The sequence below is a fragment of the Lepisma saccharinum genome, chromosome 3, assembly GCF_977018435.1.
Source record: "Lepisma saccharinum chromosome 3, izLepSacc3.1, whole genome shotgun sequence".
NCBI lineage: Eukaryota > Metazoa > Arthropoda > Insecta > Zygentoma > Lepismatidae > Lepisma > Lepisma saccharinum.
The window spans coordinates 119,039,136-119,063,568 of NC_139231.1; the positions used below are offsets into that span (position 1 = coordinate 119,039,136).

The 24,433-nt window shown below is 38.4% G+C and overlaps 1 protein-coding gene across 16 annotated transcripts in view; it reads right to left on the reverse strand.

Annotated features, from left to right (window-relative positions):
* The window catches only part of ATP8A (ATPase phospholipid transporting 8A1), a 293,688-nt gene that overhangs the window by 135,591 nt on the left and 133,664 nt on the right, over window positions 1-24,433 (reverse strand). The window contains exon 1 of one of the 16 annotated variants that reach the window (XM_083119284.1): window positions 9,246-9,471. The exons of the other annotated variants lie outside the window; for them this stretch is intronic. Within the exon in view, the coding sequence (XP_082975410.1) occupies window positions 9,246-9,360 (115 nt within the window). The 5' untranslated portion in view covers window positions 9,361-9,471. Of the gene's footprint in view, window positions 1-9,245; window positions 9,472-24,433 lie in introns of those variants that run through there. 16 annotated transcript variants of the gene reach the window in all.

Consider the following 24,433-nt stretch of genomic DNA (forward strand, 5'->3'; position numbering starts at 1 on the left):
TCTTATTTCTATTAGATTATGACATTCATTATCAAACCATGGCTTACTTTTTCTTGGTTTATGGTATCCTATACTTTCTTCAGCTGCTGATTCTATTGCATTACGTATGTGCTCCCCATTCTTATTTACGTCTGTTTCATTTATATTTTCATCATCATTTAAATCCTGCAAAACATCAAATCTATTTGACAGTTTAATTTGGTAATCTTTCTTAATTATTTCATCAGCAAACTTTCCTGTATCAAATTTTATAACTTTTAGATTTTGTTGCTTATGATTTATCACTGAGAGTCTTTCTCTTAATTTAGCAATTACTAAATAATGGTCACTGGCACAGTCAGCACCTCTATGTGTACGAACGTCAATTATACTAGTATGCCTTCTCTTATCAATGAGAATATGATCTATCTGATTATGAGTTTTACCATCTGGAGATGACCAGGTATATTTATGGATATCTTTATGTTTAAAAGTGGTACTTTTCACAATTAAATTCTTTGAGGTTGCAAAAGTAATCAATCTTATACCATTATCATTACTTAATTCGTGAAGACTTTCTTTACCAATCGTGGGTTTAAATGTCTCTTCTTTGCCAATCTGTGCATTACAGTCACCTAACAGAATTTTCATATCATACTGAGAACATTTATCAAAGACCTGTACTAACTCTGTATAAAAATCATCTTTAGTATTATTATCATCTTTATCTTCCGTTGGTGCATGTATGTTTATTAAAATAATTTTACACCGCCTACCCTGTAAAACTGCATATGATATCCTATCATTAATAAATTCTACTGTTTTAAGAGGAGAGATAATTATATTATTTATGAAAAAGGCTGTTCCAAAATTATGATTTTCAGTACCACCATAGAAAAAAGTATAATTTTTAGTTTTTGCAATTCTCTTCTCCTGGCCACCTAACTTCCTGGACAGCAACTACATCTAATTTATACTTAACTATCTCATTAACTGTACACTGAAATGCCCCAGGCCGGTAAAGGCTCAGAACATCCCAGGTGCCTAATTTAATATCCCAGAGCAGATTAATTTGAAGGGTGTAAGGGGGTGACATTATACAGAGGCACCTAATTGTAAACCTCCCTTTAGTCCGCTTCTCAAAATGTCAGCTACGTCAAATCTTGTAACAGCCATAACTTTGCTATCTTAAATGCTAGAGAAGTTGAATTCTTTCTAAAACATTCTTCTCGATACTTTCAAATTCTAATCTCCTTTGTGTTTACGCGAGCTTCCGCTCCCTCCACACAAGTAAAAGTAGATTTTAGTGTATCTGTGCAACTAATAAGAGAACACAGTTTAACAAAAGCAGCATTCCTTCGAACATGTGCTTGAAAAACACGGTATGGCGTTCTGTAACAGTATAAAGTTAAAAATAATTCACGCCTTGATTTGAAAGCTATAGTGTGTCGGGGAAAAATCAACTAGTAATGTATTATCCCAACTCATAATTAAGAAAAATATTGTGTGTGCTGGAAAACAACAAGAAAATATTCAAATACGGAGTAATTTACAAGAATAGCGAAGCTACACCGTTCTTAATAAGTATAATTCCAAATTCGCTCTGCGTGACAATCGATCCATTCGTGAAACTTTTATAGAGCGTGCGTGACATGGGACAGAATGAAAGGAATAAAACACAAGAACGGACACTAACAACGAAGTTCAAGCACGCAATGTTCTTAAATATGGAATACGCACGTGGTATGTCAATATGTGATACGCCAGTGACCGGAATTGTGTTACAAGGCACATCTTGACGAAAATAAAAGGCTAGCCGCTTGAAACAATAAAAAAGAAAAGACATGTGAGCGGTGGTCAGGTTAAGCTACAACGAAAACAGATCGAGCTGGAAAGCAAACAATTTTTCCTTTGCTGAACATCCAATATTCTTACGTAAACACAGTGAGCTAAGTCACAAAGATTTTTAAATAATCCACTCGTCTTTCATGGAAGGGTACAAAGCGAAATTACATCCCAAATTACACACCACAAAACATTACTAGGATAATACACACAGCAATTTTTGATTGAATAGGTGTGCTTCTTGAACTGTATGTCTATTTTCGCGAGCTTCAAAACTCTTTAATTCAACCCTCCCCCCCTTCATTTTTGCTTGCATATTCTGTCTCCATCGTTCATATCCTACTTATAAAAATGTGTGTTGTGACAAAAAATTCTGATTCTATGTTTGTGTGTTACAATAATATCAAATTGAATTGTGTCCGGCCAACCAATAAAAATGTAGCACACGTTGCAGAAGCTACATGTGCTACATTTTAATGGTTGAACGGACACAATTCAATTTGAACCTGTCCGGTTCAAAGTCGCCTATCACATGGCTGAAATGACCATGCTGAACGAGTCAAGCCTTATTTCTTAGATTGGAGAGAAGTCGGATAACTATCAGGAGTAGCTCAATCAAACTCAATCCAGTTTTTCCCAATTAAAAAATTACAAAATTCGATTCCTCTACTTTATATGATTCCACTTCATATCCTATCACTCTGCCTTCGAAATGGACTCAGTACGAACTCTAGGGGTGTGTACGATCTGAAGTTACATCGATTTCCTAAATGCCTTACACGAAAACTGATATATTAAAAATGTGGAATAAAGTTTAAAAAACAATTTTTCTAGAGGAAATATAACTATTCTAAAAATGTAGTAAAAAACAGAGTGGGAGAGATCTACTACCGTGCACAGTTCTGGCTCAGAATAATATATACATTGCACAACATTGCCGCGTGATTTTTTGACAAGAGCGTACCCAATTTCTTAGAGGACTGCCCAACACCGACGACTTCTCTCCACCCGTTTTGCCATTATTCACTTCGGAAAATCATTTTCCCACGTTTTCAAACGTCAATAACTCGACAACAAAGCAGTTTTCGGAATTTCGTTACATGAACTTTCCACCTTATTTTCACTCGTACAATCACCTCCCAAGCGTTGTAAACGAACTTACGAAACACCCTGTATATGTAGATATGTATGTATACATACGATAATACTTTTATCGTATTTTCCTTGTGTCAATTCATATTAAAACATGTATTGTTATACAATCTTTCAGACTACGCCACCACGAGCTTCGTTATTACAGAAATAATGGATACAACAAAAAATTGTGTCACATTTCAAATTAATTTAGAGGTTATAAGGGGGAAGAATTTGAATTGCTAGAATTATAGGGTAACTGTGCTACTACGTACTTAAACCACCAGAGCAGATGTGTTTCAAGCTAGACGGTGTACATGTAGCATCGTCATCAGGGAGGTTGAGTTTACAGACTCCAGTTCAACGACACATCAAATGCACAATGCACGCAATTAAGGTCGTTACGCTAGCACTAAATTTAATTAATTTCCCTTTCGGTCAAGTTTCCGTTAAGTCACACGTTAATGCCCTCTTCATGGTGTACTCGATACTAGCTGTTACTATGTGTTACATGTTGTTACTCACACTGTGAAATGAATTTATAATTGTACACTCACAAATACAAGTGGATTGATGTTTGCATGAAAATAAATAAGGAAAGAAATAATACTTGGAATTGCCCACCAAGCACCTTGCAGTCAGATAACACGCATCACATAATATGACTCGTTGCGGGGCAATCTAAGCAAAATGTTTTTCTAGAATTGTAAATATAACAATCGTATTCTTTTGTGCTTTCTCTGCTAAAGGATTTCCACAACTTTGTTATTCTCAAAGTCACAGAGATGAGCACTTGCAAAATAAAAATAGCTTCGCTAGAACTACTGTGTCAAAAATGTAGCTGGACATAGTGCAAACTGTAGGTCCAATCCAGATTAGCCTGACTATCTGTATACACACACACACACATTATTTATATATATATATATATATATATATATATATATATATATATATATATATAAAAGCTTCCCTTCGGCGCCAAGTAACATTCAATGCCACTTTGTTACATTTCCGCTACAGTGAACAATAATTATCAATGTAATTTACTGTAAATGATAAGTTTGTTTAGGGATGGGCTGAAAATAATACTAATTGTGATGAACTAAATTTGCAACAGGACAGTGACAAAAGTAGTTGCACAAGCTATGGAAATTCTGTAGCAAAGCTATACAGCTACAGCTATAACTCTTTCCTACTTCTGAGTTCAGACCAATGACTACAATCTCTTATTTCGACAGGAAATTTAGGTTATGTCTTTCCAAACCATTACTAATCACAATATAATTAATTTGCAAAGATAGTTTTAAATAAATCTGTTATACATAAGAGCACAATGTACAATTGAGAACTTGCATGTTCCGGGTCTAGTCAACGGGTGTCGTGTCGTTTGCACCGAGGCCTCTTATCGCTTCATTTCCGTCGTGACATATGTCAAGACCTTCCTCGGCTAGTTTTCCCACAATCCAGAGTGTTATCACCGCCGCGCGCACGTGTGTTCATGGGCACATGGTGCATAGTGCATCAAGTGGACTTAAAACATAAAATCAAACCTGTGTTTATGACGTTGCACAGCTGTGTTTACACTGAAATGTTAAACCTATCCAGAGAGTCAAATATGACTTTTCTTTACTTATTTCAAAAGACGTTATCAATTTTATTCAACAACAGAAAATACATTAATCAGTATCAGCCTATTAACTATTGATCATTTATCGTTAATCGTAAAAAAAAACATTGTAAATACAGTATCGTTAAAATATTGAAAGCATTCTACAAGTACTACGTAAATGTACACTTTGGAAGCAACATAAATGTGCCAGTCTATTACACTTAATTATTATACACTACATAAAATCGTCAAAAACATTATAATACAGTGTAATTTTTTGCAAACATTATATAAGTAATAGCTACGTATATATAAACACAATATTTCGATACACTTGCACAACAATAATACAAACGTTATTTGAATTCTTGTAGGTATGCAAATGCTCGAAGCCATTCCACGCGTTGTTTCTATCATTTCCATATTCTCAGCCATCTTGTCGTCTCTCTCAAGTCTCAGTTTTACATAAATACTAATTTCCCAATGTATATCCCTCATATATACTTTCATCTTACATTCACTTACCAATCACCTTCCTTTTCAATCGAAGATAAACACAGCTGGAGTTGGGCAACGTCAGAAACACACATGCGCGCGGTGGTAATGACACTCCGGATTGTGGGAAAACGCACCAAGGAAGGTCTTGACATATGCCAAGGCGCAAATGAACCGATAAGAAGCCTCGGCGCAAGCGACACGGACTCTAGTCAACGTACCTGTGTGTACTTTTATCCTACAATTCATTCCTGCGTTCTCACTCTGGCTAAAATTAATGTATTTTAGTCAAGTGTATTTTCAGTTACTGTATTGCACGTAGTTTTCTTACCTCGCTAGGCCCATGGCGACGATGGAAAACCCTGCATAAAAATGTTTCCATCCCTTACTCAAAACTCGAACTTATGATCTCTAGCTTTGTAGTGTGTCAAGACATTTTTCTCGAACATATAGTAGCTCAACTTCAATTTCTTACGAGCAATAGGCTTCGAAAGGAACTGTATATGCACGGGGAAAAAAATGCGTTTGGAAGCAACGAGTTACTTCTTAATGCAGTTACTTCCTTCAAGTAACTAGTAACGATATGAAATTACTTACTTTCCTTCACATTTTCGCATGGAAGGAAATTTTCTTCTGCCAGATTTTGTGCAATATCTTGAACGAAATGTTCGTCTGAATGAATGGTGCAGTTCATGGTTATTATCATGGTGAGAACAATGTTATACTTTTATCGCAAATTCACTGCTACATGTGCCTGAAATGTATATACAGGGTGGTCCAAAAGTCGCAGTACAGCCTATTATTTCAGAAGTTGTAAGGAAAATTAAACATTTGAATACACCAATGTAAATTGGGTATGATGGCCCACCTTTTGGGGCATAACACAACAATGGCCGCCATTTTGAATTGCCATCCATTTATTTAAATGGGAAGGGGGTCATGTGGGGTATCAAAACACATTGAATTTTGCCAGGAATTTATTTCTGGAATCATATTTCACACAACTGTTACGGTGTAGGCGTTATTGGCATCCAAAAGTATGAAAACCTTATTCTGTTGCAGGTGACATATGATGGCGTTGACGATGCAAGAGCGAATTGAGGTGATCCTGATGTCTGAGGAACGAACCAGTGGAGTCGTTGCAGCAGATTTCAACAGGCGCCGCCCAGAGAGAACACCGATTTCGCATAACACTGTTGCATGTCTCCTATCCAAATTCAAGGAAACTGGAAATGTGTCCGACAGGCGACGTAGTGGTCGTCCCAAATCTTCCACTGACGAGATAACCTCGACGATGGTCTTGGCTGCCTTTGCGAAGAGCCCACAACGCAGCACTCGACGTCTTCCAAGTGAACTTAGTGTTAGTCATTCCTCCATTATGCGTATTCTTCATAGCAACAAATGGCACCCATTTAAGATCCAAATGCTGCAAAACTTTCTGAGGATGATCCTGACAGACGTGTCGAGTTCTGTACGTGGGCATTGCGTCAACATCAGAACAACCCTACATTCCCACAGAGTATCCTATTCAGTGACGAGTCAATGTTTTACGTCAGTGGCGAAGTGAACCGGCAGAATCACCGATATTGGTGTGATGAAAATCGCCACTGGATTGACCCATCCAATGTTGTTAGAGATGTTAAAATCATGGTGTGGTGTGGGATATGGGGCACCCATGTGTTTGGATCAATCTTCATCGATGGAACCCTTAATTGCGAGCGGTACTCGGACATGCTGAGAGACACTGTCTCTCCTTCCCTTTTAAATAAAGATGGTACATCCCCTTAGTTTTTCCAACAAGATGGTGCTCCACCGCTCTATGTGCTAATTGTTCGTCAGTGGCTCGGTGTCCAGTTGCCTGGGCAATGGATTGGTCGGCGTGGCCCGGTGGAATGGCCACCAAGATCACCCGACCTTAGACCTATGACCTTAGACTTATTTGTGAGGGCATTTGAAGCAACTCGTTTACGCAGAGAAAATTCGTGATGTTCACCATCTGCAACGAAGAATTACGCTGTGCTGCAGTGAAATCGTACCAGAAGTGCTTCTGCGAGTGTCTGCTGACTGGAGTTATGCATTCAACAAGACGGTCGGCATATTGAACACATCATTTAGCCCTCCAGTGTCAACTTTGGATGCCAATAACGCCTACACCGTAACAGTTATGTGAAATCTGATTCCGGAAATAAATTCCTGGCAAAATTTCAATGTGTTTTGATACGCCACATGACACCCTTCCCATTTAAAAAAAAAATGGACGGCAATTCAAATTGGCGGCCATTGTTGCGTTATACCCCCAAAAGGTGCATACCCAATTTACATTGGCGTATTCAAATGTTTCATTTTCCTTACAAGTTCTGAAATAATAGGCTGTATTGCGACTTTTGGACCATCCTGTATATTTTACAACAGCTACTTGTTTAAGCCAGTAATTAATAAAATAAAATGATAAATGATGAATGATAAAAAAAATGTTAATATTTAGTTTGAAGTACCATATTTATGTATTTTCTGTATTCATGAAATTAATTATAATTTAATAAAAATAATGGAAATATTTCATGTCGTCAATAAAGAGACCAGTTGGAAGACGAAGATGGAGGGATAATGTTGAGATGGACCTAAAGGAAATTGGTATGGAAAAAGTATATAGATCTTGCTCAGGCAAGGACAGATGGAACGCCTGTGTCGCTGCAGCCATGAACCTTCGGGTTCAAGAAGGCTAAAGAGTTAGAGTTAGTTAATTAGTTAGTCAATAAAAAAACAACACCGCGATTGTAATCCATTAAAAATTCTAGTATTTTTTTTAAAGCAACAGTAACCGTTAGTTACTTTTTCAAATGAGCAACTGCAACAGAATTACATTTTGGACTAAGTAACTGTTACTTAAAAAAGTAACTTTCAAAACAATAAAATAAACCTACCTCAGAAAAAGGATTTGGCCGGAAACCGGAATCGGTAAATAAAAAAGGGACCCCTTACAGCCACGGCGAAGGTCAAACTGGTGTTTAAATGAAAGAAATAATCTTTACTTCTCATCTGCTCTTAAAGGCCAGTAGCACGCTAAACCAGAGCATCTAGTTCCCTTTCTCCTCCAAATGTTTACCCTGAGCGGAAGTTACGTCACAAGCCTTCCTTCGTGTTCCGAAACACTTCCGGTTGTGGTTTTCCTGCTTCCCCTCTTACGACAAACTTCACCGCGCATTAGGAACACGCCAATCGATCGGTCTGCCTACAAGACGCCACATAAATCTATAAATACACAGTCAACGAACTTGAAAACGTTGCGAACAACACCTTTATGCGAATAGAACAAATGTTGTTTTGTGAGTCAATACAGTCAAATGTGTGTGCGCACGCTAGAAAGTTTTATATATCACCTTTAAGAAACAGAAAGACTCGTTCTTAGGATGAATACGGGTTTCTAGGGACGCGCCACGAAGTCGCAATCTGATGCCCGCATCCAGCGTAGATGCTGCAGTGGGACATGCTCGACTCTGAAGAAGATCCGCATGCTTTGTTTAATAAATATAACAAAGTCGAACTATCGGCAGAATATGTTTAAGTACGATATTAATTACACGGTATAACACCATGTTGCAAAATTACCACTATATTATCATTATAAAGGAACACATGCAATTGTGAGTAATATGACGCCCACGTGATACCGAGGTCAGAATAAGTATGTATAATATGATTCATCTTGAGTTGGAAATACTGATCTCGTTCTCGATCTAGTCAGAACGCGACCAATTTCAAATAATCAATCAACACACAAGAACATATCCAATATTTACAAAGGTTTTGGAATAACAGTCACTTAACAGCCTATACTGCAGTGCTGATATTCAATGCGTAAACGAGATCATGACACACCAAAGAATAAGAACAAATGTCGCGTAAAGAAGCGGAAATCGATAAATGCATTGGTGTAACATGAGGTAAACAGCACCGGCACACAGAGATAACAAACATTTTTGTAGGGTCAAGATCAAACAGCGAGTTCGAATCATAAAATAAAAATACGAAACTCACGCCGGACAGTTCTGAACACGTGTTCCAACATTATCCAACGATATCTCGCCCTTGAGTTTTGCAGCATCGAGGATTCACCGGTAATTACTTACAAGGAAGCCACGAGGGCAAAATAAGCTCACACAGGAAATAATAAACTCACCGTGTTCAACGAGCGGCGTGGATTCGTCGCCCAATCTTCGCGGCAGGGTGATATTTTGAAGTGACACATCTGAAGCCTGCCTTCTATGACCCAGCTGCGGCCACACGCATTTCATGTCACCACACTTAACGGCTCACACACACATGCACACTCACGACGCTCGCCGTTGTCGTTTAAAAAGACCTTCACAATTGAAACAGTTTCAGGAGCGACCGGAACAAATACGGAAACTGCACCAACCATGCAGTCGCGGACATGGAGTTATCCTGTACAACGAGGGGAGGGGACTCCAGCACGCAACCTCCCCTCACTTGGCCAGACGCCTACTCGCGTCGCGTGCGCCTCTGTAATTGATCCGCTTACATTCACATGATAACGACATGTGTACTAATATATGATCGTTACTTTTTTCTTGCAACTAATATGTGATCCATCATTACGCCACATTCAGGACTTAATACAAAAATAAGATGTTAAAAAGTACTGACCGGTTTCTAAGTATACCTGCATATTCTACATTAGTTACATTCTAACTAAACATACCACCTTTCACATATAATCTTTGTATTCACATAATCAATTACTTCAGTTATTATATTTTAGATGCTCGTTTTTTAAAACATATTTTTGCTGGTTGGAGAGGAAAGAAGAGTTTACAGGATTCTTGTTGGGATGGAGCTAATAAAGGATATCGGTAAGGATGGAAAATATTGGATTGATCTTGCGCAGGATAGGTACAGATGGAAGACTTGTATTGCTGCAGCCATACACCTTCGAGTTTAAGAGAGTTAGTTAGTTACTTGCCACTATAGTGTTAACTAACTGACGCCACATCCGATTCGAGTCCCGGCAAGGCACTTGTGATACTTTGTGAGTATTCATCAATTTCATCCAATCATCATTCATCCTCACTGTAGCGATCAAATAGGAGCAGAAAAGCGACGCAAAATAACAAAATACAAATTAAATAACAGCGCAACTTCCCATTATAATCTCATATCGTTGTATTAAATGTAGCTGAAAATCAAGATATGTTACATATGCTGTACCTTTATTATAAATCAGTAGAAATAAGGATGGTAACACTGGAAAGGAGTGCTAGAAAGAGTAGAAACGATGAGAGAGAGGAAGGAGGAAAGAAGTAGGAAGAAAAACGAAGAAAGAATCGATTAAGGAAGGAGTCCAGGAGACAAGCAATCTGTCTAGGTCCATTAGTGGTGATAAGGCCAGACTCTTACCAGGTACCTGTCAATTACCTGTCAGGAGATTCCACACTCAGGAATTCCTGAAATGAAATGTTCTAAGATACGTACTGGTGCCTTTTTGTTGCTTTGTGTATGGACCCTGTCTAGGAGTGTATATACGAGGGTGGTTCAATAATTATTGTCCCTGACATATAAGCAGTATTATTTTTCCACAAAGTCCCCCTTCACAGTAATGCACTTCTTCCAACTATGCTGTAAAGCCACTATGCCAGCTTCAAAGAATGTCTGTGGCTGCGCCGTGAGCCATTCTTCCGCAGCGTCCATAACAGCAGCATTTGAGGGAAAATGCGTCCCCTTGAGGTGCTCCTTCAACTTCGGGAACAAATTAAAGTCACTAGGGGCGAGGTCGGGTGAGTAGGGAGGGTGTTCCAACACATGGAAACCAGCAGCATGGATTGCGGCACCAGTAACATGGCTTCTGTGTGCTGGAGCATTATCGTGGTGAAACAGCACTTTTCGCCGCAACATCCCACGCCGTTTCTCCTTGATTGCTTCGCGTAACTTAGGGATTAGGGCTGCATAATAGTCCCCAATAACAGTGTGTCCCACCAGGTAGTCAATAAGGAGCACACCCTTCGCATCCCAAAAAATTGTGGCCATAACCTTGCGTGCTGATGCTTGCACCCTGAATTTGCGGTGAGGAGGTGAATTGCTGTGCCGCCACTCCATACTCTGTCGTTTGGACTCGGGATCATAGTGGTGGAGCCATGTCTCATCCACTGTCACAAATCTATCACAGAACTGCTTCAGGTCTGCCCCCATCAGCTCCAAACCAGCCCTTGAACATTAAACTCTGTCTTTCTGTTGTTCACGGGATAACATTTTGGGGACCCATCGCGCTGACACCTTTCTGAGAAGTGTACATGCACAATGGTTTCCACTGAGCCTACAGAGATGTGCATGATGTCTGCTAACTGTTGCACCGTGATTCTTCTGTCAGCCATAATCATGTCATGCACAGCATCAATGTTTTCTGGGGTGGATGCTGTTGTTGGAGGACCAGCACCAGGGGCCTGTTGACAGCTTTCACTGCCGCAACGGAAATCGCGTCACCAGTTTTTTACCACCTGGTAGGTAGGAGCCCCATCACCCAACACACTGACCATGTCCTCATGAATCTCCTTTGGGCTTAGCCCCTTTTTCTGGAGGTACTTGATGACAGCTCGTTGTTCGGTTTTCTCCATTTTTCAAACTAAGTGCCACCTCTCACACCCAAAACGAGAAAAACAAATTTACTATAGAACCTACGGTTCTGAAATTTTGCATATAGGCATCTAAGACATTAGGCTACAATATTCCCATCATTCATTGCAATTCATATACTTTAAGTATGCCGGGGACAATAATTATTGAATCGCCCTCGTATAGGGGCTATCCACGAGTAAACAAAAATATATCGAACGGCACAATCGATTGTGGACCTGTAGCACAACAACTTCCGGTTCACGGCGGCCGGGTAATTCAAGCGCATACTTGTGCCTTTTCTTCTCGTTTTGTATATCGGATGAAATGGATCATATAAAAGCACTTGACGACGAGGAGAAGAACAGATATCTGGGCAAAGTAGAGACCTTTCCACATCCATTGGATGAGCAACTAGGAAGTAATAGGGCATTATTCCAGCATGAGATCCATTTGCTGACGGTCGTTGCATTTGGCGATATTTGTAGCCTACATATTTAATAGAAAGTATTTTTTCCTACACAGCGAGAGCGCTTAAAACATGTAAATCTTTGGATGCATACATTTGTTTTTTAAGTGAAAAAGTGCGAGATGTACGAACATACTTGTATAAAAAGCGGAAAAGGCGCTTCTTCTTTCTTCAGTCAGGGCGAGTCAGAGGGATGCGGCAATGCACACTTGCTGGTTTCGTTCCCATTTAAACGCAGAAATACAAAACGCTCATTGTTATTTTAAGTCAATTTTCTGCTAAGCATGACGATGAATAATAAACTGGAAAAATTAATGATGGGATAAACACAATGACACGCCATTGCCTGATCAGTTTTCAAACCTAGGACCTATTCTCTATCAATGTTGAAGAGATTTCCATTGCAAAAGACGAAAATTAATAATAGTACCCGCACTTAGTTTTCTGGTTACACAAAAAAATATTTCCTCTGGTTACACAAAAATTATTTCCTCTGGTTGGTTACACAAAAAATATTTTATTCTGGTTACACAAAAATTTAATACAGTTCGTGTGTTCTTCAAGAACGTAACGTGTAACCTAACTGACTATGACCGAGCATCTTTTGAAAGGAAAAGTAATATATTTGCTCATATCATTAAAACAGCGAGCTTTTAGCTGCATGTTGTGAGCCTTCGAACCGGAAGTTGTTGTGCTACAAGTATGGCGTCCGCTCGAAGGCACTTCCTTCCGGTGGATAGCCCCTATAAGATGATGTTTTGTAACTTTCATCATTTTATTGTGAAGTTTCGTCTGAAGAAGACCATGTTAGAGGGTGTAAACGTTACGTTTTTATGTATATTTTTTATACTACAAAAGTTTGCCTTTGTCAGCATTTTAATGTTTTATAAATAAGGATGATATCTGCCTAGTGCTTCCCCGTCCCGGGTTCGATACCTGGTGGAGGCACATAGTGGTTCAGTTGGTTGGTTGATTTAGTGCTTTAAGTCCACTTTATGCACAGTAAGGCTAATCGGGACTGGACCTACAGTTTAAAGTGGAATCCGAACCACTATGTGCCTCCACCGGGTATCGAACCATAGTGGTTCGGATCGAACATAAAAAGTGTAGGTCCACTCCCAATTAGCCTTACTGTGCATAAAGTGGACTTAAAAAACCAAATAAATAAAAATCAATCAATCAATCGATATCTGCCGAGCTGCAAAAGGTACCACGCTGAACTTCATTGACTCCCGCCAAACCTTGGTGAGGTACCCCTGCATACGACTTATGCTTGTGAGAATTTTACACAGATAGGCATGGTGCACACAAGGAAAAAATATCTTTCCAAAATATAGTGGAAAATATATTTACTATACAGGTATATCATTTGTAATACACTGGTACAAAATTCAACGAAATAGCATATGTAATCGATAAGTTCCAACAAAAGTACATTAAGCAAAAATAAAGTCTGAATTTGAGATAAAAAAAAGGAAAATGGCTTCTAGAATATTGTCGACCAACTCAAAAATCTAAAGCAATACGAGACGTGTCAATACTACATCGCAGCAAAATTCACTCTGTACTTCGACAAACGAAATAGAATTTCGTAGTTATACCGGTAAATATCAAGTTTAAAATATCTGGACAGAAACCTTGCCATGGTCACAATATGCTGCGATACAAAACAACTATAAGTTAGCACACGGTAGCTACATTTAATATTGTCGACAGCATAATCGTGGGCACAACATTTAATTCTGTTTCGCTTTCTTTATTTCCATTTCGGTTATTTTACGTAACATTTCAACATTTTGTAGTATTCGTGAGGATGAACTGATGAAACAGCTGATAGGGAATAACACAAATATGCATTCATGTCTTAACCAGAACTCAGAACTGTCTTACTAGCGCATTACGCTAACCTCTTCCCCATGTAGACCGGCTCATTTTGTCTCTGACACTCACAATAATGCACTGGTACGTACATAAAACGGCAAGAATAATGGTAGGCAAATTGTCTACAGCTATTTTCATAACTTTTCTATTCTACATCCTGTGTTGTTTAAAGAGCCATTATTTTGAAATTCGAACAAAAAAGGGATATTTGGATAGTTGTATTTTTTGATTGGCATCATTTTTTATATGTTGAAGTAGGTCATGAGAAATTAATATTGTATAATTTTGAGACCTTGAAAAAAAATCCCCTCCTCTAGAAAATGTCAAAGTTCAAGGTCAGACCGCCCATTTTTCATGAAAAGTGAAACATGGGTAAGTTCGGAGTGCTGTATCTTTGGAAATGAACAACATCCCAAACTTTCGTTTTGATGGGACATTGTTGCTTTCCATTGTTATGCGGCAACAAAGATGGTCCAAAATGCAGTTTTTTCCTGTTTTCAGCCCTTAATATCTTGGTTAAGCAACACTACCTCAAAGATTTGTTTACTGGGCATTGAAGCTCACTATTAGGACAAGCTACCTGATATAGCACATTGTTGGGATATTGATGCTGTTAGCAGATATAAATCTTTGAATACTAAAAAATTGCGCAATCCGCATCTTTAGAAGTAGAATTAGGCCTATCTCAAAACAGCATCAAGGTAAAAATACACTAAGTATGCCAACTTGTAGGTGAATATATGTACTAACACCAGGAAATGAAAAAAAACTTTGGGGCCTCATCCCATTTTCGAGAAAATAATTTTTAAAATATTAGGAAATGTCAATGTAAATTATCACACTTCCTTCCCTATCAGAAAGTGGAACCGACCTTTCTCCTACTTTTTTTTTGTTACAAATGGAACAGCCCATGTCTTGACTAGTTGTGGGACAGTTTTAGTTTTTCTTTCTTTGATGGATAGCGTAGTGGTAACGTCTCATCCTTGTAATCAAGGGGTCCCGGCTTTGATGCAAGGTTGAGGTACAAGTTGTTCGGATCAGACTTTAAACTGCAAGTCCCCAGTCCCGATTAGCTTTCCTGTGAATAAAGTGGGCTTAAAAACAAAGCTCTATATACATATATACAGTGGCATACCAAGGACTTTCGAAGCAGGCATTGTTCTCTGCTTATTGACATCATTATTTGAATTCATTGTCATCACATTGTGTAATTCAGACCGAATGAAAATGTTGGTGGACAATTCGCCTACTGTTTCTTTCGCCGATGGGTGTACAACAAGGAAGAGACGTAATCAATAGCAATAGACTAAACCAATATAAACATTAAATTACATGCTGGATGATAGGACGACTGATGCAAGTCAAACGACCAAATTAGTTGAAACGTCACTCCACCGATGGGTTATATCTTGAACAGTAATTTGAATGATTGATTTAGAATGCAAATTACAATTGAGGCACTTTCCCACCAGTAAAGGTAAAGAAAAAAAACTGATAAAATACTTTAATCCTTTAAACGGAAAATACTTCCACAGTGTCTCCGCTCTGAAACACTTCTGCAGACTCCTTTCGAATGTTCAAATTCGTGCTACAGAATGTTTCCTTTGACCTGCAGATCGATAGAAACAGAACCTGGTCACGTAAGCATCAAAAAGAAAAGATGTCCCAGTTGAGGTGACCGATACCAATGTTCGTAAATTACAAGTTTGCAATGGTACTGCGTTGTAACACAATTTCTTTCCTGCTATAGTTGACTGCATGAATACAAATAAAATTTGATGCACAATGGAACTAAAACAGAGCAAGTAGAGCACAAAGCAGTTTGTAGCCATACTTGTTCGTAAATGGCCTTGTATCTAAATGTACTCTTTGATTTTTTTTTTTTTTTACATAACGTCACTCTCCTGCCAGTTCTGGTCGATCGCCACACCGAAGAATGGTTAGATGATTGACTGATTTGGTATATTTTACTTCGCTTTCCTGCCACTTTTGGCTAATCGCTAAGATGAGGATGAGAGATGATATAATGAAATTGATGAGGGAACACTCACAAAGAACGCCCATTCCCAGGTTGGGATTCGAACCTGCGACACCTGTTGGGATTCGAACCCGGGACATCTCTTACGCGGCGAGCATTTATGCTAAGTGACAAAGAAAATACACGGCGGGCTATAGCATGACGTAGAGTAGTTTTTCCTCTTTTCTGTTTAACGCAATGCCTTATATTTTTTTTCCTTTATTCTCAGAACCGTAAATTTACTTCACAGATAGCCAAGAAATGTTTTCTAAATCAATAACCCAGATTAGTTTCAGTTTTAAATTTACATTTTTACCTAAGAGAGACAAATGCGCCCCCCCCTATTTTGCCGACAGTTTCAGACCGGTCAAGGCAACCTCCTAGGGTCACACCCGGGATGTTTATGGTTTGCTTTGAGCAATTTTAATTTGATTTTTTTGTTATTATTGTTTATCGTTTATTTTTTTCGTTTTTTTTCTCCGTTTATTGAGATCAATTGATTTTTGATGATGAAATTATCCACACTCGTAGAGTTTTAGATACAGAAATAGCTATTCGAGCAATTTCTCCACTTTTTAATACCTCTGTAAATTTTTCAAATGTAATTCTTCCTGATTGGACTGACTTTCGACTGGCCATGGAGAAATTAAATCAATCAATCGCGAACGAACCAAAATTTCATGAAATATTTTTGTCCCATTTTCCCGTTACTGTTATCCTATTAATAATTTCGAACTTCATTTTAACTGTTTATTTATGCTATACGTCAGGCGTATGCAAGCGCAAACCAACCTTGACTAGTGAGCGTTAACAGTGCGTCACTATGTCGCCTTGATTTATTCATCCATTTTATTATGTACCTTTCGTAATTAATGATTTTAACGTCATTGGAGCCCTGTCATTTACTCTTTTATTTTACTTGTGGCTAGGTCCGTTTTAACAGCTGTGACGTTACCAAATTTTGGGTTAATTATTTTTTTTTCGTCAGTTCCTCATTTTTTACAATGCTTTGACACTTCTGACATGATATTAATGGATTTCGTCGGGTTAATTTTCTGATACCAGGGGATATATTTTATACCATCTACATATTACTTTTATATATTTATCAATATTTAATCCTAGATATTTTCGTTTGTTTTATTGTGCCATGTCATAACTTTAGTTTTATATTGCACATTATTTTATATTTTGGGAGAAGCCAGGGGCTATATATATATATACTTTAGTCAATATATACATATATTACTTTTGATGCAAGTCAGATTTTCATTTTAATGGTGTTCCAGTGTTAAGGCGTCAAATGACATTTTCCGCCTTTTATTTTATTTAGCCTTCATTCAAACTTTGTTTTATAATTTATATCACTTATTGGGCAGTTTATTTTATTTTAGTTTACTTATCTTTACTCATGATTTTCACTTGCCTATAAAGGACGATTACTTTACACATTTTTTATATATTTTCAATATTGAATGACTGAGAGCAATGTAGTCTTTCCAAACTTACCTGTTTCCTACCCTGTTCGGGAATTCCACGAGTTCAAGGAATTTCGAAAGTCGCACAGCGATTTTTTTGAGGCCGGAAGAAGAACGCATTCCTGAAGGCTTTGTAGCTCACCAGGCTCCTTTGGGTTTCAGCGGTGTATGTCACGTAGCAGCACCGAAAACCCTATTCCAAGTGACATCCCAGGATCAGAAGAGCGTCAGAAACATAAGAAGAAATGTCATCTTACAGAGCAAACCCCCCCCCACGACTCTAACCCCCCTTAAGAAGAAGCATGAACATCTTTCATGTACATCGTCCCCTTTTGCTCTGTAAGGCCAGGCAGTGTATTTCACCGCATATTGGAACTTTCCGGGTACAGTCAACGACCCAAATGTGTTGAGACCCACCCCTGTGGATCAGCAACCTGCCAGCCACCTGTGAACAGTTTCATCCTACCAGTGGCCATATTTACTGTTCCCCGTCTTGGAGTGTTCGCAGCACGGTACACCTTCCGTTTTCGCATTCGTGTCGCCATTCGCTGTGTGCCGGAAATATGCAATGGCGTCTGCTGTGAACTTTCGGGGGCCTATCCTAACATTCCCCCCCCCCCCAGTGTCCGCCATTGAACAACGCATATTTTGGGGCGTGGAAACGCTACTTGGAGTGGCTTTCCATGGACTACCCTGTGTTCGCCCGCCCCACGGCCAACGTCTTTTCATCTGACCTGTACCGAACAGTATTCCAGAACTTTCCACACCGGGATTCGAATCCGGTCCCCCAGTGAAATTGTGATCGGTCAAGAACCGTGTATGTCCCGAAACAGTGCTTCGTACCCCAGGACTCCGGGGTTTGAGTGTATTTGGATTGCCCTGCCTTTTGATTTCTCAGGTCATAGTGTGCACACATAGTGTGCTACGAACGTCAGTGAAAACATCATCTTCAAATATTTTTTTTAATCTTCGTGTGGTTGTGCGCAGTCCAGTGAAGCTTGGTGTTTACCATGGTCTTTTTTGCTCTCGCCTCGAACTGTCATCCTGATGAGGCGGAAGATTGCGAGCATGCGGCCTTAAGGTTTCTCACGGATTACGTTCGGTGCTTAGTTAGCGCTTGTTCAGAAGACATTCGCATGTATCACGTTACGATGCAGTGTGTTGAACTTTCCGCTGACTTCACGGACCTGCGAACAACACTTTATATTGCATGTTGACCAACCGTCAGCATTGTTGATTACGAAAGACTCTTCCAGCGTGTGGCTAATGTAAACATAGGACTTTATTTCAGCATTCAAGCTTGAGCTTAACTCTGTTCCATTTAATTTTCGATGAAGGGTCTCCGACATTTTTTTTTATTATTTTATTTTATGTAACCTTTTCTTTCATGTAATAAACAAAAACCTTTTAAATTTTGGTGAATGGCAGAAGGTTCAATTTAAACTTTTAATGATTACAATTTCAATTTTAGAAATTGTCTCGCAATTCTGGATTGTCGCATTAAACACGCAATTATTATTTACTCTAATATCAATCCGTACCATACCCCGTTCGGTTAAGAAATATTGACCCTGGCAGACCTTGTCCGCTCCTGCTCAGAATGTGATGGGTAAGCCTTTCACAGGAAATGGTAAGAACACTGGCCTTTGGCAAGAGGTGACGAGAGGCCAAGCGAGGGTTTATATACGTGCGCATGAGAGCGACACGAGGTCTTTTAATCTGGAATCATCGGAGAAGCAGGAGCTACTGGTCTTATTTCTAAACCGAACAGGGTAAGCTAGTCTACACCCATTCTGCCATTTGCATTGCTCTTCAGTCTAGAAACGAATCATGAGTCTATTTTAATGAATAGTTAGATATTTGTACCTGCCCGTTCAGGGCTGTCTCTACCATCAACTAGTACTAATAGTACATCCCTATTTAAGATCCCCGCGTCCAGAGGAACGCTACGAATGGTTGGATGAAATTGATGGAGACACTGGCAAGGATTTGCATTACATTTTTGTTATTTTACGTCGCATTTTTGACACTCTTGGCTAATCGCGACAATGACGATGAAATTGATGAAAGAACACTCGCAAAGAAAACTCAGAACGATGATGATGATAGTGTCGGAGTAAGTTTCTATGAAAAACGTTGGATTCAAGACGGCCGTCCGACTGTTCGGCACCGATGAATTGAATTGGCGACAATTTCTCTCCTCTTACAGAGATATGATTTCTTTTGATCAAAATACTCACAAAGCAAGAATTAAAATATTTTGAAATTAAAGTTTCCCCTTGTCATCAATCGTTTCTATGTTGTATATTGAAACAAATAAGAATTTTGAATTATTCAACATGGCAGTCAAAACCCACTGAACAGCAGAATTAATTCCACTAACAGGTCACATTATCCTTATATTTGAACCTATTTGATTTATATCGTCACAAGTTACATATTGACGTCGGAAATCTAAGGTGGCGCTGTTAAGTGGTAGAATAGCGAAGACGATCAGTGGTGGAACGTAAACATGCATGCAAGGAATGGGCGGCCATCTTGTATCCGCCATTTTTCATTAAAAAAGCTACTACTTTGACACTGCTATCAGCACAAAAATTCTTGGCCGGCACCTACAACTTCCGTGTGGTTCCAAAATGTCAAATTTCAAGGTTTGGCTCATGGATAATATCAGGGCTACTCTGGAAGTCTCGTCGAAGACAGATGCGAATGGCAGAAACTTATTGCTTTCATGTGACAGCGCTCTCGTGTAAAATGCTGGTGGCGGTATAGCTACAAGATCTTTAGTATTATACTTATTTCTGGAACTTTCTGCACAGGAAAAGCAAATTCTTTTTGGGGTGCTCCATAACGCCTGAAACGTTTCATTGAAAAGTATTTTCCTCTCATAGATCGAATGTAATCTGTTTGTGAGCTGAAGGGCATGATTAAATTTTCATGTACGTTACCTTGAGAATCGATAGTATTTTTCACCTGTGTTACGCCAGGCTTTTGTATTCTCCTGGCTCGACAGAGATCAAAATTTAACCCAATAAGCCGTCTCCATTAGGATATTATACAGAGACCTTTCTCATCAAAGCAAAGAATGTTAAATGAGGTTTCGTTGAACAGAATGCTGAAGGACACATGAAGGGCACACCTCTACCAAGAGACTGACATTTATATCGAGCGTAGTGCCAACAAGGGGAGCTATAACTAGAACCACCGCCTACACGCGAACATGTAAGTTAACTGGACAACACCGAAGATTATTCCACGAGAGGGTTGTCATGTATTTATTTTGTCAAAAAAAAATCCTGACTTTTGCAGGCATTTCACGTATTTTGGAATATATTTCCCGGTGATTTTGTAATTTTAAATTTACTAATATTTTTTTAATAACTTGAATAAAATAGAATTTTTTGCATAAAATATGCAATCACAAAACAAATTACAAAAAAAAAAAGAAATATTCTGGCGAGAGCACAACAAATATTAAATCTTACCTGACTTTTCCAGGTTTTTGAAATTCATTTTCTTTACTAAGTTCCCTGTCTTGTCTACATGTTCCAGGATTTTTAGGTCACCAAAAGATCAAAATCCTCAAAAAGTGGTACGTTTGGGGAAAGATGCAAATATGCTGCATAATATTTACACGAAATATTTTAAATTACCGGGTAAGCTTAGAAAAAATATTAATACTGATTACTGAATCAAACACAATGATTCTCCAGTTACTTGGGCAGTTCGTAAAACTTTACGATTTCCAAAATAATTAGGTCAATTACAATACAAATTAAAGCTCGTTAAGTAAAAGTAAATTAATATTGAAAATTATCTATTATCTTCAAGCTTGTGCCGATTTCATTTACAATCATATGAAAGAATGATATTCAGCATGAAATTACAGAACAATTAATCTAGTAAATGCCAATGTTTTTATTCGAATCCTGGGCAAATAATGGATATTCCTTTGTGAGTTCCTACATTTCAGGATTACATCACTTCATTATCGTAAATTTATCGACAAATTAACCAAAATCCAGATTCATAGAGCTACATACAGCTTAGCTGATACTAACAATTTAATAACATATCGCTTGGTAGGATTTGATTCTAAAAATCTTTTACCAAACGAAAATGTGTTTAGCTTAACGATTTAAAAGACCTGGGTGTTTTTTTAAATTATCATATCTAATCGCTTGCTTTTAAAATAAAAATACGGAGTTCCTCATCACAAATGACATTAAGGTGAACTGATATTCTATATTTCTATCTATTTCGGTTGTTTTACGTTGCTTTTCTTCTTCTTGGGTATATCCGTCGAGGATGAATGATGAATTGACGAAATGGGTGATGGGACAAACACAATGAATCACTCATAGCTTAGCTTCTGGCTACGTACCGCGTTACGTTGATCACTCCAGCACAGAGGCCGGCTTAGTTAAAATCTCTAAACCAAAGTTACCACATTTCAAGGTTTTAAAATCATGCACGTTTTCAAATCAAATTTTCCAATAGCATAAATCAACTTATTTAGCCAAGTACCACAATGTGGTCCTACCATGCTTTGAATTGTGAAGCGTCCATGAAAAGTAATATCTTACCAATAACAGCTACTTAACACATGTTAAGGCGATTTGGAGGCACTACAATGTACGAAACTGTACACCTCTTCCTGCATGACCGATAAATGTGCCTTTATACATATATTTCATCCACTGACGTTGCAAATTTTCAAAGTTCATTTTGTTAATTTTTCAGGAGGGTCTTTAAAGTTTGTATTCACAGATGTGAAATTTTGGAGATGCATCAGAAATACTCTCAAAATCTTATTATATTGCTTATACGTGGGCAACAGATGATAGCGAAAAGAACCAACTGCATCCTAAACGAGCCACAGGCAAAAAAATCAATTTGTTCACAATTTGGAGATAGAGCATTTGCATTCTCAGTGAACGATTTATGGATGTTTGGTGCCAACTGTTTTGAATGCATCTTCCATACACAAACTCTCCATGTATGGGAAGAAATTTCCCGCACAACTCATATTTGATTCCCAGAGCCATTAACATATATATGCAGGAATTAAATGGGTTTTCAGCCAATCGATTCCAAGTATTCGTTTGGCGTTAGTCAAATTCTGAAATGGCATATATAAGTTCTAATTCAAGCTTTCTACTCTTCAAGCCGCGGTAGCTCAGTCATTAGCGCGCCTGACTACCATGCGAGAGGCTCGGGCTCGATAACCGGCGGGGAGAACCAGGATTTTTTCAACATGTTCAAGCTGCTCCGGCGCCCACCCAGCGTCGTATAAATTGGGTACCTGGATTAAATTTCCACTGTCATCCAGCTACCGAAAAAAAAAATGGCTATGACCATTTTAAAGTTTTAAAGGCTGTTATATAGTTAACTATAATTAATGTAATATTAATGATTCAGTTTTTAAAAATGCATGCGGTGCACACAACTGCAATGTTTAATAATTATCTATCTTCAGACAAGATAACATATTCGAACTTAAATTTGAAAGCTTTTTCTATGTATGTCTCATTGCTGTATGTAGACCTATATCTGTTATCTATGGCGCTTGGGCTCGTTTTCGGGCCATGGCCTCCCCAACTTTCCTCCTCCAGAACGTCCTGTCTTGGGCTGCTCTTCTCCAGTTTCTGATGTGAAGGATGGAGTCTGCGTCTTCCTCGATACTACCCTCCCATCTCATCCTTGGTCTTCCTGCAGGTCTTATTCCTCCATGTTTCCCCCTAGCATCTTCTTCGGGATTCGGTGCTCATCCATTCTAGCTACATGGCTAGCCCAGTTTAGTCTCTTTATTCTTATGTATATGGAGAGAGGTACTTCCTTATAAAGTTTGTAAATTTCGTCATTATATCTAATTCTCCATGAATGAACAGGGCCAAAGATCGTTCGGAGGATTTTACGCTCAAATGAGACCAGTTTGTTAGCAGCTTGTTCCGTAAGAGTCCATGCATCACATCCACATACTACAATACTACGAATGAGTGTTTTGAATAGCATCATTCGACCTCTCCAATTGACATCTCTGACCGGGACAGTCCCGTTTCAGGGTTCATGTCCCGGTCGTCCCGTCGATATTACTTAAAAACACTATTTGCCCCGTTTAATGAAGTCTAGGACTTAGCTTGAAAGTCTAATCTAAATTTGAGTCATTTTATGCTAAAAAAAAAGTTGATGGAATTTTTAACCTAGCGTCACGGCTGTCGAGAATGTTCGAGCGGACAGTTGTATTATTTTGTGTGTGTTCCGTTACTTATAGAGCAACAAATATGGCCAAGTCGCGTATATGTAGTTTCAATACGGATCTGCAACAATAATTTAAATTCCTATCCTCCATATTGACACAACAAACTCAAAAGACAAATCTTGCATTGTGTGCCAGATATGTTGGGAGTTTTATGAATGATTGGTGAATAATAAAGTTGTTCTCAAGAAGATTCGTTCTTCTGACAAATACTTCTGGCATTCCTCAACTTCAGCGTAGACCTAACAGGTCGATCAGAAGGGACGAACAACACTATGTAAGGCATATCGAGATTATAATAAATAATACCTCTTGACAGCGGGAGATCATATTTCATTTATTGTTTATGATATATCATTTATGTGATCCATACTTTAATAAATAATATAATAACAATGATATGTTAATCATAACAATAATTTTAAATGAGTAAGAAGTTTTAAAAGAAGATGAAGCGAACTAGAAGAGAGCATGTAAAAAAAAAAAAGCCGGATGGGGAAGTACGAAGTTGGCGTGAAGTTATTTATTTTGTGATGCTCAATAACACAATATAACACACTTACCAATATATCGTTGCTACTTGGTTGGGTTATTAGGTATGGGCTACATCAGCAATCAAGGTAAAAAGTCTTCATAG